Source organism: Danio rerio, chromosome 23 (genome assembly GCF_049306965.1).
Source record: "Danio rerio strain Tuebingen ecotype United States chromosome 23, GRCz12tu, whole genome shotgun sequence".
Taxonomy (NCBI): domain Eukaryota; kingdom Metazoa; phylum Chordata; class Actinopteri; order Cypriniformes; family Danionidae; genus Danio; species Danio rerio.
Window position 1 is genome coordinate 11,015,120 of NC_133198.1, and position 22,063 is coordinate 11,037,182.

The 22,063-nt window shown below is 36.7% G+C and overlaps 1 protein-coding gene across 1 annotated transcript in view; it reads right to left on the reverse strand.

The window, feature by feature from the left end:
* The window catches only part of pdzrn3a (PDZ domain containing RING finger 3a), a 99,859-nt gene extending 94,267 nt beyond the window's left edge, over nucleotides 1-5,592 (reverse strand). The window contains exon 1 of the mRNA XM_001921093.8: nucleotides 4,805-5,592. Within this exon, the coding sequence (XP_001921128.4) occupies nucleotides 4,805-5,515 (711 nt within the window). The 5' untranslated portion in view covers nucleotides 5,516-5,592. The remainder of the gene's footprint in view (nucleotides 1-4,804) is intronic.
* Nucleotides 5,593-22,063: the final 16,471 nt, after the last annotated feature.

The following is a 22,063-nucleotide window of genomic DNA, read 5'->3' on the forward strand; positions in this document are numbered from 1 at the left end:
TCAGCAGCTGGGTTTGATCAGCTGTCATGAGGCAGATGTGCCCGACTGAAAGCGGAGGCAAGGCCTATGACTTTTCAAGAATGACAGACAGTAAGATAGCCTTAAAATATCTGAACTTAAGTGAGTTGTCTGTTAACATTTCTAGCAGTGGCGTCCCCCGCTGAAACAGCAGCTGCAGGCGGAAATCTGTCACACTGAATGAGACAAACATCATGAGCTCTTGATTAGAGTCTGACTCAAACCACAGCGAGCGCAGAGAGCAAGAACGGACTCTTTTCTTTCGGTATTATATCTCTGAAGTCCACAAGACATGCCGCCTGTCAGCTCAATTAGAGCCATGTTTTAAGTTTTGCTCTTTCCACAGACTATTCACTCACTATATGCGAGACAGGGTAATTATGGGAAGGCATTTGAATAGTGAATGAGGATGTTCAAAAGCTTGATTTCCGTATGTACTGATGTAGATCGCTGGAGTGTGAATGCTTTAAACTGACATGAAAATTAACTGACAATTCTGGCTTGGTGGCAGTGAAGTGTTTTTAGTCTTGAGAGAGATCTCAGCGTGGATCTCATCAATCTTCAGTAAAATCTAATTAAATTAAAGTGCTTGAAAAGATTCTGCTTGTGTGAGGTGCTGAATTCAATTATGATGGAAAATCACAGCTAGAAGTAACAAAATGTTGTCACAAACTATATATATATATACTGTGTATATTCTGTATCAGTTATACAAAAAAAGGGTAAAAGGATTGCTTGTTAATGGAGAGGTACGCTTAAAGGGCACATATGGTGAAAAATCTACTTTTCAAGCTGTTTGGACAGACATCTGTGTAGGTACAGTGTAAAGACTGTCATATTGGGGGTATATAAACACACAAAGTCCTTTTTTATTTCAATTTCACAAAATAAAAACGGTGGACCATTTGGAGCGGTTTTTAGATAGACCGCAACTTGACGTAGGGGTGCGGTCCCCCTGCCCACCAGTAATGATTGACAGGCGCGCATTACCATATCCTCAGTTTGTCGTCCGCCATTTTCAGCGTGAGTCAAAGCGATGTCACCAAAGGAACACCCTTGCTCTATTTTTAGATGTAAGGCTCATTGGGCTCAACACAAGATCAACATTCACCACATGATCGCTCTCATCGGAGCCATTGTTTAGGTGGGTTTGCAAACATGTACTTTTCATTACATCTTCCCTAAACTTCAGCTGTTTGCATTTCTCGCAGTTACAGAAGCTCCCTGTACACCTAACTAGATGCAGCTGGAAAGTGCGAGCGTGTTGCCTCACGTGCGCGTCCCTCCATTGGAAAAAAATAACGAACTTGCCTGCAGGTCGCACACCAGAAGCCATGCAGCGCCATGCATTTTAGAACTGTAAACATAGTTTCTTTCAGGGTACACACAACAGCACCTCAAGTCGGCGGGTGTCCGCAGCCCCCAGCCACGACTCAGGACACTGTTCGCCACAGAGCGCCATCTGAATAGTTTCATTTCAAATAACATGTGAATGTGCGCGTCTGTTGTGCCGTGTTGCGGCTCAGAGCGGCGCATCCGGTGACTTAGTCAAAATTAACTCTGTGCGTGATTTATAGTCTCCATGTACAAGCACGTAATTTTAAATTAGACCATAGTTGGCTGTAAAACTATAAAAAAACACAAGTTATTTTGTACTCTCTGCTTGGTATGTGTCAGAGTCATACATGTACAGTTAAATTCTGTTCCTCTTACTCATGTTGCTTCTCTCTGTCTGCCTGTCTGCTCCGCCTCCTTGTTAATTTGGGCGGGATGTCGAAACTAAATCTGAATTGTGTTTTGAACTTAACCTAAAGTGGCACACTCAGAAGAACCATAATATTAATATAAAATCTTGAAAAAGGGGTAAACTAGGTGCCATATAACGTGACATCTCTAAAGGGGAATGTCCGTCCATTTCTTAATGACTGGAAGCTGAAGTGAACTTGGGTTCTGCAGCAGGACAATGATCCAGAGCACACCTTCAAGACCACTTCTGAAAGACTTGAGAAAACAAAAACTAAAACTTTTTAGTGGCCTAGTTAAAGTTCTGACCTGAATTCAATTGATAAGTTGTGGCATGACCTTAAAAAGGCGGTTAAGGGCCCTATCATACACCCGGCGAAATGCGACAAGGCGCGACGCAATTGTTGTTTGCTAGTTTCAGCTTTTCGCAAGAGTCGTTCAGAAGTTTTGCACCACGCTGGTGCTTTTTCAGTTAATTCATAACAATTTGCTTTTGTATAATGTTGTTATTATTAGCATACTTATTTATTATATGCATATTTATATTTTTTTTTATTAAAAACAAGCTTAGATTTGTCCACTTGTCAGGTTTTAGACCATATGGGGCAAAGCATGTGTGTTTGGAAATAACTCAGTTTTTTAACACTCTTTGTTATTATTGTTTATTTATTTGTTTGCTGGAATTTAGAACTGAATATAGAAATAGGTTTGATACAAATTTTTGAGCTTAACAAACTAAATTAATTATTTATAGGCTAATGGATGTCTGTGCGTACAGTACAACACGTTTCCCTATCCACGAGAGTGAAAGTGAAAGTAAAGAATGAGGAGGCTCATATCTCATTCTCGCCTGTAGATGCTCTGTTTATCTGTTTTCTTACTAGTGAAATGCTGTTTTTCCACCTACAAAGTCCATCATGTAAATAGCAAATGCACCATGGCGCGGCACAACTAACTCATAAGGGGAATGAAAGATGAGACTCTGATTGGTTTATTCTCAAAACACATCTATAAATCATTAAGAGAATAAGCTCAAGCCTGTTAGACCATGCGCCATGGCGCAAAGCAGATTTTTTCCGTCCTAAAATAGCAAAAGTGGATTCTGACATGACCCTAATGCTTTCACACCCCGCGCTTTGGACTTTGTGCATGGATCATCAAAATAGAGTCCCCTAAGGGTACCTTTCCATTAACAAGCAATCCTTTTACAGTTTACTTGTTAATGGAGAGGTATTTCAGTTAAAAATATGGTAGAGACACTTTGAAATGTACTATTTCATTAACTTATACAGTGATAATAAAACAATGTATTGAAGTACTAATATCGGTTTCGTACAAAGACAAAATTACCACCATACGCAGGTTGTGATGAGAATTGCTCAGTTTTTACACAGATACAAAACACTGTCATGGTAAAGCACAAGTTCAAAGTAATGCAATAAAGATTATTTTAACAACATTAGATCTGTATTGGACATAAGTGATAAGGAACAAAAAGTCATTATTTTTTTAAGGTGTCGTTGTTACAGTGTAACGATTCATTGAACTATTGAGTAATATTAGTAAATTACATGTATTTACTATATGGTTATGGTTAGAATGTGGGTTGGGTTTAGGGTGAGTCACATGTACTGTAATTATGGATAATTAATTGTAATTACTATGGCAATAACACAGAACATGCGTAACAGGACACTTTTACATACAGTATTTATGGGAATTCTTTGAATGTCAATTTACGGTTATTCACCTTACAGATAACAGATTTTTACTTAATTTGCTTTTCTGTTAATATCATGGCCATTTTAGCAGTTTAGCCTAAAAAGCTCTTAAAAATATCATCCACTAAAGATTTAAAGAAAAAAAACTGTTATCTTTTACAGAAAAGACCCTGAAAACTGTTTTGGTTCCCATTGACTTCCATTCTATTTAATTTTTTTAATGAATTTTTTTTGCCAGTATTCTTCCAAATATTATTTTGCTCCAAAACAGACAGTAAAGTTACATTTAAATGGTTACATATAGGGTAAATTATCACAAAATTTAGATTTTTGGATTAAACACGTAAAGTATACTGTGTATGGGTTTCCCAGTAATGAGAATTTTCACAGTATGTCTGATAATATTTTTTTCTTCTGGAAAGAGTCAGATTTGTTTTATTTAGGCTAGAATAAAAGCAGTTAAAAAACAAAACAAAACAAAAAAAACATTTTAAGGTCCAAATTATTAGCCCCTTTGAGCTATATATTTTTTCAGTTGTCTACAGAACAAACAAGCATTATACAATAACTTACCTACTTACTTTAACCTGCCTAGTAACCTAATTAACCTAGTTAAGCCTTTAAATGTCACTTTATTCAGTAAAATATCAAGCAAATATTATTTGGATTTTTGGGTATAAACTCTGCTATTTAAATCGATTATTTATTTATTTATTTATTTTTTTTAAAGTAAACTGATTACCAACTTTGGAGTTTACAACAGGTTAGTCTTTAAATATTTATGTTACTACTAAAAAATAATCATATAGTGAAAATAAATTAAGTGTTTACTTTGTTTCACTCTATTTTTATATATATTTTTGAAACATTTGGTAGTGAGTAAATAAGTGACCACAGAAACACTTAAACTTTACACAAAATACTTGTTACATTAGTTATGGAAATGGATTTCGCAGAGTTTTTGTACATTTATATGCAAGAATGGCACAACAAACAATAAGTAAGCTCATATTAATGAAAGATATATCTTAACCCAACATACAGTTTAAATAGAACTACAAATTAAAATTGACCATTTTAGTAAAATATTTTCATTACGTTGTCAAAACTTTTTTTTTGTTCAAATCTTGTCAAAACACTTTAAGCACTTCTCGAATTTATAAGTTTCCAAAGTTTCCCAACCAGTATTTAAACTCAAAGTGAACAATTAATGAGCTTCACAAAAAGGACGCCACTTTAATTTGTCTTACAAATGTTAACTTAAAAGAACGCTTGACTTCTTCAGCGTTCCCTCCACTCGCACCTCTTCATGATTCACTGACCTGATCTCGGGGCATCCAACTGTTGGTCAGAGCGTCAATCCTGCTCTTGTACTCGGTGATTTTCTTCTGGAAGGTAAGCGCGGTGATGTGCAGCTCGCAGTGGAGCGCGGAGAGTTTGGACAGAAGAGACCTTTCCCTCTTGCTGAAGCTCAGCGCCTGCCGCTTCAGCTCTTTCTCCAGACTCTGCGCTTTGGTCTGGAGGAGACCGCCGTGCGCTTTAAGAGCCTGGAGACAGCTGTGCTCCCCCGACATTTCCTTGGGGGTCAGCATAAGCCCACATCCATTCTTACAGACCTCCAGCGCCCTGTACTCGCACGTCTCCTGCAGGTGTGAGGCCGCGTCCTTCAGGTTGAGCACCGCGTCGCATCCTTCATTCCTGCATCTGACCGGAGAGAAGTCGCACATCTCCGCGTGCTCCGCCAGATGCTGGAGCTTCATCACCCGGACGCAGCCTCGCTCGCGGTGGTCGCATTTGATGTCCAGTTTGAGAATGAGGTTTTTGAGGGGTAGGACTTGGTTCAGCTCTTTGATGGATATCTTCTGGCATTGGACGGGACAGCTGTTGACTTTGGAGAGCCACTGGAGCGCGCACGCGGCGCAGAAGACATGTCCGCACGGAGTGGCGAGAGGATCCTCCAAAACTTTTCCGCACAGTTTACAGATCAAGTCCGGGTCTACGGGACCCTCAAAACGGTCTAAGTCAAAGCCCATACTATGTGAGGTGGACCACAGAGTCGACTGAGGAAATATGAGAGAGAGAGATGTCTGCCCACGCTGATGAGATGAGTGATAAACTACTAGTTTGAGTCAGGAGAAGAGGCGCGTCTACCGTAAACACTCAACGAGCAGAGCAGTTCGTGCGCGCGCCCGCGGTTGAGCGCTTGATTAAAGAATTATGTAGATGACGTGCTGTGTTGCTTTAAGAACTGTATTACTATATGAATGGCCATGGCAAGCACATCTGAGGAGACTATTCGTGTCCTATGTGGGAATACAATAATATCACAGACGGAGCAGCGCCAGATGTCCAGTGTTTCAAATACACAGCTGTCTGGTTTTGATCAACAACAACAACAACAACAACAATAATAATAATAATAATAATAATAATAATAATAATAATAATAATAATAATAATAATAATAACAATAAAAATAATAATAAAGAAAAAAGAAAAAAGAAAAGAAAGAATGAAAAAAGCAAATAAACTATAAAATAATATAGAATACATTTTTGTTTTAAATACACTAAACCAGTGGTCACCAAACTTGTTCCTGGAGGGCCGGTGTCCTAAAGATTTTATCTCCAACCCTAATCAAACACACCTGAACAAGCTAATCAAGGTCTTACTAGGTATGCTTGAAACATCCAGGTGTGTTGAGGCAAGTTGGAGCTAAACCCTGCAGGGACACCGGCCCTCCAGGACCGAGATTGGTGACTCCTGCACTAAACACTAAACCTAATTTAATAAAATATTATTTTGGCTTGTTTTCAGCAATACACTTCAGAAAAATGCCGGGATATTTAAACTTGGGTAAAATATAGACTAACGTACACATTGGGTTATATTTTGTCCAATAATAATTTAATAAAAAAAGTAATCCAGGCGTTGGGCTAGTCCCTAATACAATCAGAATTGGTTTAAACTAATTCGCATTTTTAGAGTGTAAACAAAAATAAGAGTGGTCATTTTAACCACCAATGATGATAATGTGAATGAATTTATAAAACAAGGATGCATTAAATTGATCAAAAGTTACATTAAAATGTTACAAACCATCTAGGTTTTAATTAAATATTGATCTTTAGGCACAACAATGGGTATCACTGTTGTTAATAAGAAACATCATAAGAAATAACATGATATTTTAAAAGGTCTATTCCAGAAATTGAAAGTCTGGGGATTTTCATGTAATAGAATATCAAATATCAGCTGCTTTTGTTTGTCAATTTACATTTTAGTTTCCATCCATCAAAATCTGCATTTTGATTATAATCTGATAATTGCTCTATTATTATGTTTTTATTGCATTGTTTTACACAATTTGCCTATATTGTCATGGTTGGGAACCGATTTAGTAACATTTATTTCCTTTCTCCACTTGTCAACTGACATCCACTTAAGTCAAATGGCTGGACTTGTTAACTTTAGCAAACATGCCAGGAAATTTCAAAAGCGTTGGCTACAAAATGGCCACTTTTAGGCTTTGTGCTGTTTTATAAATTTTTATTTATTTACAAAATCTGAAATGAATAATGATGACACAGTGGCTCAGTGTTTAACACTGCCACCTTACAGCATGAAGATCACTGGTTTGAGTCCCGGCTGGGCATTTCTGTGTGGAGTTTGCATGTTTCCCCCAGAGTCCAAAGTTAATAGGTGAATTGGGTAAACTGAGTGCATGAGTGTGTGTGTGTGTGTGTGTGTGAGAATGTTAGAGTGTATGGGTGTTTCCCAGTTCTGGGTTGCGGCTGGAAGGGCATATGCTGCGTAAAACATATGCTGGACAGGCCCATAGCCAGCCTGGTGAAAGGGGTGGTTCTTTTTTTCTCTAAAAGTGGACCTTTTAGCAGTTATAAGCCTCAGTTTCTATTAAGCTATTTAAATACTGGATTTTTGCTGGATTAGCTAGTCAGATGTCATCATATCCACACTTTTTGATGTATTAAAAATATTTCCTAAAAAATTGCAATAAAAAAAATTAAAACAAGACAAATTTTTAAAATACAAATTTATTATATCTTATATCATAATTTGGCAGTCTTTTTGAACATATGTTCAATATTTTGCGATAATGATGTCATTGCCTGCTTTTTCTGGCCAGAGTTATTTAACTGGCTATTGGGGGAGGTTCGTTCGAACCACCCGAACCACCCCTGGCTATGGGCATGCTGGAATAGTTGGCGGTTTATCCCACTAACTAAGGCAACCCCTTATAAATAAGGCACTAAGCCAAAGAAAAATAAAGGAATAAATTAATTCAATGAATGATAATTGTTACACTCATGATGGCCATTAAAGGAAAAATTATATTCAGACTCAAACTAATTTTGATGATATGTGACACAACAGCATCTTGTTATTCATTTTATTATAGGCCATGGAAATTCAGCTTTTTAGCCAGTGAAAGTCGAGGGAAGTCAGGGAACTTGACATTTGCTTAAAATGTGAGACAATTCAGCATATTATAAACAGTTCTGAAATATCACGAGGCACAAAATATTTTAGTAATCTTGCTTGTGCCATAATAACATTTCAAAATATAGTTTTCCTAACCTTTTGAACAGCAGTGTACTATTTTATAATTTGAACTTTCAAAGCTCTTTAAAAGTCATTATCAAATTCTATCAATACACCATTCATCTTAATTCACAATAATAATAAACGTAAAAAAAAATGCAAAAAAGCTTTCACGATGCAACAAATACTTAAGTAATAGATTAAAAAACTATGCTATCATTTAGAATTTTCATAATCAGCATCTTTAACATACAGTCAATAATATAAAACACCATATTTTTTTCACAATTTAACATTACTGCAATATCTATACTGTATATTGTAATATTTATATACAGATATGTTGGTATAATATAGAAAAGTCTAAAAAAACTGTGAGGAAACAGGTATCAGGAAAATCATGGATATAATTCACTCAAATAAATGAACATTTACACACAGTTTATTCACCCTCAAGTGGTTCCAAACCTTTATAAGTTTATTTATTTATTCTGTTGAACACCAGGGTTGGGTGTAACGCGTCACACAGTAACGCGTTAATGTTTGCTAATTATTTGAAGAACGCAGTAATGTCAGGAATTACACTTTTAATTTGTGTAATTAGATTTAATTTACTAAAGTCAATTTAATTGAGTTACTTACGTTACAAATATAGTTTTTGAAGGAAAGAAAATGCTTCTTTTAATCACATTTTCCCACGGCAACGTCAGTAATTGAGCATGCACTTTTAAATTGCTGGAAAACGTAATGGTCATTGTTGAGAGTGGCTGCTTCTTCAAGTAGAAACGTTACATTACTTTGATTTCATTGAGCGTAAAAAACAAAATATTGCTATGACATGTCCAGTTTCTAAAAAACTTACGACAGCTTTTAATTGACCAGCAACTTGTTTGAGCACTTGAATAAAAAGCATTCGATGAAAATACTCGTCACCAAGGAGGACACCGGCACCCAGAAACACCGCGTCCCAACTCAGCCTAAACAGGCTAAATATATATATTTTTTTGTGCAGAATCAGGAGTGATCTTCTAAATGTGAAGAGAAGCATAGCTGCTTTTGGGGCCATTCACATATTGCATTTTTATGGGATTGCATACTGCACACATTTCCCAGTAGAACCCAATTGAAAATCACAAGTCACATGACAAGAACTGACTGATCAGCTTCATACTTTGGAATAAACACATTTCCATATAATTACCTCAGACAAACACTGAACACCCAAAGACTGCAGTGCTTTTTCATACTATGAATGTCAATGGTTACAGGTATCCAATTTTCTTCTAAATGTCTTCTTTTGTGTTCAACAAGCACAAACTAGTTTGGAACAAGTGAATGATGAGACAATTTTTGGGGTGAACTATCTCTTTAAGTCTTTTGAAGATGTCAAACTGCTATGATCAACAATATTTTTCATTCATTCATTAATTTTCTTTTCGGCCTAGTCCCTTTATTAATCTGGGGTCAGCACAGTGGAATGAACAGCCAACTTATCCAGCATATGTTTTACGCAGCGGATGCTATGCCACCTGCAACCATCCCTGGAAATCATCCACACACACACTCATTCACACGCATACACTACAGATAATTTAGCCTACCCAATTCACCTGTACAGCATGTCTTTGGACTTGTGGGGAAACCGGATCACCCGGAGGTAACCCAGGCGAACGCGGGGAGAACATGCAAGCTATACGAAATGCCAAATGACCCAGCTGGGACGAGAGGGTGCTCGCTGCAGAGCCATTTGAGGAGAGGTGAGCTCCAGAGAGGGGGAGCATGAGCTGTCGCTCCTCCTCCTGTAAGCTGTTTTAATGTGTACACCAACCCCACCTCTAACCCTACCCCCAGTGACATCACTCGTAGAAGAAGTGCAAAAAAGGTGGAGCTCAAGCTTAAGCTCCCCCTCTCTGGAGCTCACCTCTCCTCAAATGGCTCTGCAGCGAGCACCACTTGGCTGGGACTCGAACCAGCAACCTTCTTGCTGTGAGCAATTTTGCAACCAACTGCACCACCGTGCTGCCCCGTTATGTTTTTCAGTGAATAATACATTACTGAAAGAGCTGCAGTATATTTTGTATCTTTATAGGTATATTTCGTACGCTTTAAAACTTCAATGTAAAGTAATTAGTAATCTGATTACTTTTTACATTAAGTAATTAGTAATGTAACCAGATTGCAATTTTCCCGTAATAATCAGTAATAATCTATTACTTTTTAAACTTATCCAACACAGTTGAACCCTAAAAAATACATTTTAAAGGAAGCTAGAAATCTGTAACCATGACTTTCATAGTAGGAAAAAACAAATACAGTGAAGGTCAATGCTTACAGGTGTCCAGCTTTCTTCAAATATATTATTTATTGTTCAACACAAGCAAGAAACTCCAACAGGGTTTGAAACAAGTGAATTGCGACTTAGATGATGACAGAATGTCCATTTTTTGCTGAACTATACCTTTAAGACAGTTTAATTAGAATTGAAATGTAATCATACATTACAATAGAAATTCTTAACTCCCCCTCATGGGAGCTCATAGTATTGCACTTTTTTTGTATTTTCTGATGTTTAGATCACGTATCTCTCCTGCAATTAACTGATAAATTTAATCCGATGCAAAGAAAAACACACATCTTACATTTTTACCACTGTTGATCATTATGCCAGGTCAAGGCAAAACTATGATATACTTGCTACATTTTACAATCTACGCGTGCTATTAAACATATCTACACGCAACAAGAGAAAACCACCCACACACAAAACTTATCTCAGCATCACTGAATAAAATCCAGCTGGACGTCGGTTTAAGCTGGAGTCTGTGGCCTGCTGTGGCAGCTCGTGTCAGGAATGCACTGTCTCTTATCAGGCCTGCGTTTCCAAAGCATCAGCACTTGCCCGATTCCCCTGTGTAGATACACCAGTGTTAATATATTTCCCAGCGCGGGGTCAACCGGCAAGAAAAAAGTGTTACGAGAGGAGTGGGTTGCAGCCTTATCAAACTCCTGAAGATTGGGAGGTAAATCTTCAGCATCTTAACATGACAGCCGGCAGTTTTAGCTGGAGGAAAAGAACGAGCGGCGGGATGATTAAAGGCTCTCTGTTAGGCATAAGCTATGAGGAACAAGTCTATTCATTAACATCTCGTTATTTTTCAGCACCTAATTAAAGGGGAGGTAAAGGGCAATGTTTAAAGGCATGTGTGGGTAAACAGCATTTATCTCAACCTGTTAGGTTTATGTGATTCTCTGACAGGCCGTTTGAGAGTTCAGCGTGCACAGAAGTCCAAAACACTCATCTTGATCCAGCTTTCTGCATTATTATGGTGCTAAACATCCACACTATAAGGAAGGTGATTGTTATGGCTCTTTCAACAACACTGATAAGAAATAACTAATATGTCCCTACAAGATATGTTACTTTGAGTGCTGGCGTATACAAATAAATGATTCAAAAACAATGATCTATATTGGTTGTAAAGCTTGTGAGCTGCAGATGTTTTGTGTCATGTTGTTATCAGCAGTCATTTTGAATGAAATTTATGGAAAGATGAAAAAGAAACTGACAAGCACGTCCACATTTGACAGCTAATAGTGTAAACGAATGGCATGAAGGCTGCATCACAGCATCGATAAAAATGGAAATATGTAGCAACTTAAATTGTCACCTCATTAGTGTGATTTGATGCCTTAAAAGAATCATCAACTCAAAAAAATAAATAAATAAAAAATTCAGTCATTTTCTTACCCTTGTGTGAAAAAACCCATAAGACTTATTTCATGATATTTAAAGGAGATGTTTTCCATGCGATGAGCTCAAGATTCAGAATTTGAAGTGCCTAAAATTATTGTTTTCCAAACACTTCTGAAGTCATACAATAGCTTTATGTGATTAACGTTATGAGGCAGAAAAAGAGATGCTTTGAGGAAAGATCAGGCTGCACTTTCCTATATGATGATAGTGAATGGGAACCTTAAAACAATTCAAATCAATTCATGTTAAATTATTTATCGCTTTTACAATGAGGATTGTGTCAAAACCAATAGAAGATTATGGTAGATTGAAACCATCGGTCCAGTTTTCATTGTTGTTCAGTTCAATTCAGTGTGGTTTAAATTTCACTGCTAAAAGTCCAAACCAAGCAAGATAGTGGCGACAGTGGCAAGGAACAAACTTCACCAAATGACCAAAGTGAAGGGAAAATACCTCTAGAGAAATCAGGCTCAGTTGGGCATGACTCAAAAGTCCCTGAATTTACTATTTTCAATATATTTCTGATGCCATATAATACGTTTATGTGATTGTGTAATGTGTAGTTGTATGTAAAGAAGTAAAAAAAAAGATGTTGTGGAGAAAGTTCAGGCTGCACTTTCCTATACAGAAATATAGTGGATGGGACCTCAAACTGTACAGCATTACATTACTATCTGCTTCAAAATGAATGAAAGGCTTTTCTAGAGTAATATTGTAAAGCTTAAATAAATGTATGTGAAAATCTTAATGAAGATAATAAAGAGACATTTTGAAGAATGTTCACAATGGTTTTTTTTAAGCTAACGGAGACCTTAAATATCTAATATCAAGATTCAAAACGAATTAAAATTACTACTAAAAAATTTAAGGGTGGCGTGGTGCATAGCGCTGTTGCCTCAAAGCGAGAAGGTTTCTGGTTTGAGCCTCGGCTGGGTCAGTTGGCATTTCTGTGTGGAGTTTGCATGTTCTCCCCATGTTTGCGTAGGTTTCCTTTCGGTTTCCCCCATAAGTCCTATAACACATGCGCTATAGGTGAATTTCACTGTTAAAAAAATCCGTAAATTTACAGTTTATTTCCGACAGCTGGGGTGCCGGAAAAAAATGGCTGCTAAATTACAGCAATATACCGTAAAATAACAGATATTAAATTACAAAAATTTTCTTAATTTTAAATTTAACAGCTGCTAGAAATAAACTGTAAAATTATGGATTTTTTTTAACAGTGTAAGCTAAGTTGTTTGTAGTGTATGTGTGTGTATGAGAGTGTATGGGTGTTTCCCAGTGATGGTTTGCAGCTAGAAAGGCATCCGCTGTGCAAAACATATGATGGAAAAGTTGGCGGTTCATTGCACTGTGGCTACCTCTAATTATTAAAGGGACTAAGCTGAAATACTAACAAATTTATAAAAACATATATTCTGTGTCCTTTAAAACAATACAACAACCTCATGTGATGAACAATGAAATTTGAAAAAAGATGTTTTGAATAATGTACATGCTGCACATTCTCATACAGTGATAGTAGATTAGACAAAGAGTTTATAAATGCTAATAAAAAACAAGATACTGTAATCTAAACACAGAAAGTTAATAATTTCAATATAATATAAAAATGTCCAGCACTCTTATAAATTAAGGTACAAAAATCTCTTACTGGCGTGGTATATCATTAATAATTCAAAGGCATAAGTCACTCAAAAATGAAAATTCTGTCATTTACTGTCCCTTCACTTCTTTCAAACTGGTTTGAGTTTTTTTTCTTTTATAGTAAACAGAAAAAAGATATTTTGAAGAATGTTGAAAACGTAACCATTTACTTCCATATTTGGTTTTCTTACTATGGATGCCAATGATTACAGGTTTCCAACATTCTTCAAAATATCTTCATTTTTGTTCAACAGAAAAAACTGCTTTGGAATATAGGTAAAGGTTAAGTAAATAGTGACAGGATTATTTTTTTGAGTGAAGTATCCCATTAAGGTAATATGTACTTTTAAAGTACCAATGTGAACCATTGAGGTAAATCCAGTGTATCTTTTGAAAAGGAACAACCCTACTGTCAGCTTTTGTACCTCTTTTTCTGAAAGCCAATGTCATACTCTATCATAGGAACTTGTTATGCTGTTCCGTATTAATATGACAAATGTAACGCATATGAATAGAGATGCAAGAAGTCAAGGAGAGATTCTTGCCACGGGCTAATGTTTGGCAAGCTATTTACATCTGCAAGAGGAAACAGCTGCTGAATTATTGTGTGACCTGATGACTCACACGCCTCTACCACACATTAAACCTTCTGCCTTGAATTACAGCCAAACCAGTACATCCATCACATGCACAGGCAGTCGCTCACTTGTGACCGATGCTTTGTGTCAAATGACAGAGAGAGGAAGAATATGAATTTATGTGAAAGGAGATTTTCTGATACTCTCTCTCTCTCTCTCTCTCTCTCTCTCTCTCTCTCTCTCTCTCTCCCCCTAAATTCTATTTCTTAGCAGCAGATGAAAAACGGCTAACTGCATCTCTGGTTATCTGAAGCGCAGGGCATGATTTAGGTCTTATTGAGCTTCTAGATCCAATTAGTTCTCTAAAGGCTCATTAGAATGAGTAAATCATGCTAAAAATCTGCAGCGCTCACCGTGCACTTCTTAAATTAACAGTTTTGAATGCTTGAGGATTGTATTTTTTTCTCTTATGGCTCTTATCTTGAGTCATTTTTGTTCTTGATTACACAGCAGACTCTGTCGATTAGCTGCATTGGGTGCAGGAATTAAACCGAGATAACCACTTTTTCCTGCCTTTCACAAAATCACTCGTAGAGGTCCAAGGTACTGCTGATGGGATCATTTTAGTCCACCTCCTGATAAGTCCTTACTGAGCTGATAACGCCATCTATTGATGGTGCAACAGCAGGTGCAATTGTCAACACAAACTCTGGGTGACGCTGTTTTGCTAAATATGCGTGAACGTGAACCACCTGAAAATATCATTTGCTTTGTTTTTTAAATTCCTACAGCAAATTGTTGGCTCACATATCAAGAATTATCAGGGCACATGGAATCTATGTAGTGTTTTTTTTGCCAGTGACAATCTGCGTTTATTTATTCAACCAACTGTCCGTCTAGAGTTACGATTATGTTAGCATGCAAAAGTTCTTCTTCAGCGAGATTTAACCTCAGAGATTTTGTTTTCATCTCCATGGCTTTTGTAGCGAATGCAAATGCTTCCAGAACATTCTTTATGTTGGTCTATAGCTATGTTTAGTTTTGTTGAGCGATTTAGCCTTCAAAGAGAGTGAAAGCAAGGCTCCAAACCCTGCAAATATAATTGTTGTGCAGCTAAGCACATTGATAAAACGGTGAATATACAACTAAGATTGTTCTTTCATACTCAAATTTAATAGGCCCATATATGATGTAATATGTTATATTTTGTCACATGAAAGCATATTTAAAACCATTTTTTAAATTGGAACAGTTTTTAATGTATAAAATGTAGAATACATGTTCAAAGTATGGGCCAATATTCATTCATTGCTGTAGACGTAGACATATATGTCATATATAGACAAAATACATGTTAAAAAATTTTAATTTATAGCATTACATGATGTTTATTTTTATTTATTTATTTTTTATAGAAAATAATTAGGCAAATATATTTTCAAATGCTTTACAATTTTTATTATTAATCTTTTTGATGCTTCATATGCTTCACATGTTTTTAACAGTGACATAATGTAAAATAAGAGCTTAGAACAGCTAAATATTTAATATTTGACAACTAAAACAAAACAAAACAAAATACAAAAGAACAACAGCGTTGATATCCACAAACAGTGATATCTTTAGTTTGGTTACTAACAATCTTTCAAAATATATTACATTTACATTTAGTCATTTAGAAGACGGTAGTGACTTAGTTGGGGAGGCATTCAGCAATTCAACAAAAAAAAAATGCAATATACACAAGAAGTGCTAATTATACAAAGGATCTGTTAGAGAATTGAGTGTGAGAGTAAGGAGGAAATTTTTTATTTAGAGAGAGAGAATTAGGTATTGGCAATGAAACATACAAGATTATAAAAACAATGTATTCGAACAATCAGTGCGCAATTAAAATTGGAATATAAGCGAACTGAATTCTTCACTCAGGGGCGGGGTGTAAGACAGGGCTGTCCACTGTCACTGACCCTCTTCAATATTAATTTAGCAATGCTCCAAGAGAAAGCAGATACGTCGGGTCTCACATTATATGACTCCAGTGTAAAGTTCTTGCTGTTTGCAGATGATCTGGTGCTGCTGTCGCCAACAAAATAGGGGCTACAGCAGCAGCTGGATGTCCTGCACAGCTTCTGTCAGACCTGGGCCCTGATTGTTAACCCAAAGAAAACCAAAACCCTAATATTCCAGAAAAAACACAGATGTTCGAGAAAGAAACACAGTTTCACCCTTGGTAGGATAAAAGTTGAACCTGCCACAAGCTACACATACCTCAGGTTGAAAATAGGTGCTAATGGAAAAATAAATTTGGCTGTGAATGAACTGAAAGAGAAAGCAAGAAGGGCCTTTTACGCCATTACAAAATCAATACAATTAGAAATTCCACTTCGAATCTGGCAAAAAAAATTTCAGTCTGTGATTGAACCTATAGTGCTATACGGGAGTGAAGTGTGGGTCCCTCTCCTCAGTCATGAGTTTGACAAGAGGGATAAAAATCCAATTGAAGACCCATGCAGAGTTCTGTAGGAGCATCCTCAGGGTACAGAGGAACACACCCAGCAATGCATGCAGGGCAGAATTAGGCCAATATCCTATACTCATGCACATTGTGAAACGAGCTGTCAAATTTTGGAAGCAGATAAAAATGGTTTATGGTTGGATTATCTTAGTTTTTGAAAACATTGAAACATTGAATATTGAAAAAAGCCCCTGATTCAGATGGTCCTGAAGCTAGAAATACAAACTAACACAAAGAATATGACTATACACTAATATAACAGCAGGCAGCATCAGAACATGGACATGCTCATCCACAAAATTAAGCCCAATCAAATGATCAATGCATGAAAAGAAGAATATCAGAGTTACTGGAATGAAGCAGGAGGAAAAAAAAGTAAACTTCAATAACTTCAATGATATTTAGACCTAAAGAAAGATTATATCACAGCAACATATCCGAGTGCGGTAAAGGACATCAAACTAAGAACAACAGTGACCAAATACAGGCTGAGTGCTCAAGTCTGACTGTAGAGACAGGCCGATACAGACAGAACTGACAACCCAGAGAGAGCCGCATCTGCCCACACTGTGCCCAGGCAGAGGTGGAGATGGAGGAACACTTCCTCACCCGCTGCTCAAACTATCAGCACATCAGAGAAACATTCTACACTAAACTACAGAGAATTTACCCACAATCAGTGGTGTAAAGTGACTAGTTACAAATACTCAAACTACTGTAATTGAGTAGTTTTTCTCAGGAATTGTACTTTACTGAGTAGTTTTATAAATGTCTACTTTGACCTTTCTTTGAGTACATTTTTAGTGCAGTATCGGTACTTTTACTTCATTACTTGCCTTCAACTTGCAGTCACTACTTTATTTTCCGTTGTCTATGGGGATTAGAAAAATCAGTCCTATGATTCCTGTCCAATCAAAATGAACTACCTCAAGAAATGGGTGATTTATAATGGCAGCAAACTGTTTGGAAGCCTTAAAAGTGTCCAAAAAGATGTCCAAAATCTTTACACACATTGACCCAGAGACTGTTTAGTTCCAGGGTTGTGCAAACTCGGACCTGGAGGGCCAGTGTTCTGCACAGTTTAGCTCCAACTCTAATCAAACACACCTGCTTATAGATTTCTGGTGATCTTGAAGACACTGATTGGTATGTTCAGGTGTTTTTGATTAGAGTTGGAGCGAAACAATGCAGGACACAGGCCCTCCAAGATAAAGTGTGGTGACCCCAGATTAATAAAGGGACTAAGCCGAAAAGAAAATGAATGAATGAATGAATGAATGAACGAATTAATCAATGAATAAAAAGAAGGGACACTTATCACTTACATTGGGGTTTAGAACAGGTACAAAGGTATTCATTGCAACTGCTCCAAGCAAGATTGGCCATTGTAAGTCACCAATGTTTTTTATTATTATTTTTTTATTAATGATGGTTTGTAAATTGCTCTCCAAGCAGGCTTATTTTCATTATTAATCTTTAACTTCTTTCTCCATACTGTATTCGTTTTTAAACTTAAATTATGTTGATGAATGAGAGAGAGAGAGAGAGAGAGAGAGAGAGAGAGAGCTTCTACAGGTGGTTTGTCAGGCCCACCCAACTGTGTGAAACACTTCATAAATGCACAGAGTTTTTTTGTGCTGATTGTAAGAAGGTGTCTGGTGCAAATGTGCAAAACTGGTGCAGGTGTTTAAATTGTTAAAGAGATTAAAATAAGTGTGTTTTCTACAGGTAGTTTATACCCCACTCACCTGTCACTCAGTTTGGGGTTGTCATGTGGTGAGGTGGGGAGAGAAGAGGAGGTCCTGGTTTTATTTACAGAGGTTCAGGTGATCTCAGAAGAGATGGGTTTTAGTTGTTGCATAAATGATCCCAATGAATCATCACAGCAGTCTCTTGTCATAGATATATACACTAGATATCGCATGGGGACCTTGAGCATGCGTCAGTAGCTCCGCCACATTGGTACAGTGCTCTCAGTACAAATGTCATTCAACCGCACTAGTCAACACAGTGTTATTACGTGAAGATGCTAGACTTAGAAACGAGCAAACAAAGAAAAGAAAGCACAAAGGCAGAACATTTCATAGGTAAGATTAAGTTTTCAAGTTTTTGTATGTTGAACTTTTGTGCTAAACAGGTCACGTTATTGATGATAATACAGTTACTTACTGCGTTCACCATGAGGCAAAGTAGCTCCAACTCGCACTAAATACTCGGCTTACGCTAGTTTTGTTGAATAAAATCGGCAAACAATGCAAAAGAAATATGATAACGAAATGCTGCACTGTCAGAAACTAGTATTATTGTCGACTAGTGAAGGAGTCATAATGGATATTCATACACAAATGAATCGCTCCCTCCGTCAGTATGAGAAGTGAAAGCAGGAGAGGAGGTGTGTTTCAGGACACGGATTAGATCAAATTTATCAGGGAGGGTGGATAGTATATTTCTGTACACACAAACACAAGCCTTTTGTCAGAAATGCCTGTGCAATCACTGATCCATCAATGTAGAAAAGTGATGTAAAATTATAATTTTCGTAATAAAAAAATAAAAATTTGAATACCAACATCCAGGAAAACTCCCGATCATAGATATATATGTGTATATGTGTATATCTCTGGCTTTGGATGGCCACAGTCCTCCACTGTACCTTGGTCCCGCATTCATTTCAATGGAGCGCTACCCTGTTCCAAAATGGCGGCTCAACTGACGGATTCCTTCCAATAGACAACAACAGTATATATCTATGAGTCTCTGTGAGCATGGAAAGATCATTTCACCAGTGAGGAACATTGAATGAAAAGGTTCTGGAAAAAGACTTATAGACTCTCTGTGATGGTAACATAACAACATAGGCTCAGTCTGAAAATGTCCTTCCATATACGTTTCTGGAGATCGCAAATTATGTGTGGCTACATTTGGTCTTTAAAACAAATGCTATGGGGCGGTACGACACCTTTCCTTATAGTGCTAGCTGCTTACCTCCTTATAGACGGCTTTCCTGCGGTTACCAGTTTGTTTAGTTGCTCGCAGCATACATCGGCAGACTTAAGATGCAGAGAAGAGTTGACCATAATGAAAGGGTTTGAGTCTGGTGAAGAGTGGTTCCAGAAAGCTGGTAAGACAAAAACATAAGCCAAAGAATTAAATAAACAAGGTAACAGGGTAAGAATATGGTGTAAAATCTGAAAACACGGTAAAAATCAGGGGGCTTTTTTCTGCATTGCTTTTCAAAACACAGTGGGTGGGCGCTGGTCAATCAGTGTTTTTGAAAACACTATTGGTTGGGTTCAGGGAAGTGGGTGTTTGGTAGTTATCTGTCAGTCAGTTGACAGTGGCCTCTGGTGGATTTATGCAAGAACAGCAGGCACGAATGGCACTCACAAGAGAAATTTGAGATCTCAAAAAGCACACACAGCGGCCTCTGGTGGTTAAAAAATTAGAATTAGAAATGTATTTAGGGTTATGTTTTCAGAACGATTCTGGGTTGTACCATTAGGTGACGCTCGCTTTCTGACCAGAGGCTCCTGGAAGGGATGTAGACCTTCAGGAGTAGGTGGAGGTAGGAGGGTGCAGTGCCAGTGGTTGTTCTGTAAGCAAGCATCAATGATTTTATCTTGATATAAGCTTCAACCAGTAACCAATGCAGAGAGATAAAAAGAGCTGTTACATGGGTTATCTAACTCTCATTGAAGACCACACATCAGTCTTATGTAAATTAAACTGAAATAATTAGGAAAGTGAATTTGATCAGGGCAGTAAATAATTTTTATGACAATTAACCAACCAACGCAGACATATCACTACATATTTTCATTCATATTTTAAAAGAGAATTATCATTTTTAAATTGCTCTTTGCTGTGTACTTACTTGCTCTTTTACTGTTCTGTTTTGCATTTTTAGAAATCTTTAAATAAACCCCAAAAAATAGAAAAGGCATGGTTTACAGCCTTGCATTTAAATAAGCACAATCTTGTGAAAAGGTCTTGCTGTTGTTGGTTTTTCATAACGCCCTGAGAGCTCAGACCAACAAGCAAGGCATTTCGTCCGTGTCTCATTGCCATCTCGTCGGTGTCTCGTTTTGAGAGCATTGCCTGGACCTTCAGGCCACGGAGGCTGACATTTTCACTGCAGACCATCTTTACAGGCAATAAATTACCAAGTTTTTAGCTTCACCATAACGCATGTTGGAACAGATTTCGAAAGTGTATTGATTTTTGGGCGATGGCAAAACACTGTCAAGCTGTCATCTATTTTAGGTGGGACTGAAGAGTCAGAGTAAGCACGCCCACCCAACCCCCCCCAAAACCATTTTCAGATGAAACCTTTTGAACTAAAGCGCATCATAGCACATTACTTGCTGAGGAGGTAATAGGATTAATCTGTGAGTCCAGTTAACGCTGTTCACATCACACATTTTATACACAAGATCTCACTTCAACAGTAAGCGTGATTAAAGTGAGAGGAGCTTTTCTACCTTGACTGAACCACGCATGCCCGATGCCTGCTCTAATTCATGTTGGAAAAAATATAGCATGCTTAAAGCGCCAGTAATTGAGCTGATTAATCAGCCCGAGTTCAAATTTAGCTTCATTAATAAGAACTAATCTCCAAATAAGAACTTGATTAGACGAAAAACCTTCAAAATCCAGAAGAAAAGAGTGACTAACGGCAGCAGAGAGGTAATAATATGAATATGGACTAAATAAAGTGTTGGTAATTACAATAAATAAAGATTTTTGTTCATTGCAATTTGGCAAGGTGAAGATTGTAAAATATATCAGATGCTTTCACATTTACTGGTTTAGCTGGAAAAAGGATTATAATAAAGCTGCAATGAGAGTCTTTTAAATAAAGGTATGTAATTTTAGTTTAATCTAATATTTTCTAATGCTTTTAATGGACTACGCTGCGAGAATAAGGTAAAAGCGAACTGATAGTTCTAATTAATTATATTAGGAGCTTTTTATTACAGGCTTTCTAAAATGGTATCCTTAAATTAGCAGATAAATATGCTAATTTGCATACATTCTAGCTCACAAATCTGAACATTAGATGAAGTATGTAAATGTTACTGAATTGAATTAGAAAATGGCTTTGAAATATATGTATATATATATATATATATATATATATATATATATATATATATATATATATATATATATATATATATATATATATATATATATATATATGCATAAAAATTAAAAAAATAAGATGCTGGTGTATCTTAACAAAATAAATAAATAAATAAATTAAATAAATAAATAAAAACATCAAAAATTATTCTAATATAATGTAAAATTTTACATAATATATATTATTTATTATAGGTATAATAAGCATTTAAAAAAGAGCTTCATCTTATGGTTCAAAGAAATTACTGAACATATTACACTATCTATACATCTGAACATATCTATACATTAAACATATCCCTACATTGAATCACATTCAGTATCAGAATTTTTACTTGATTAGTGATCTAGAAATAGTCAGCATTCATGCCAAGTTGTA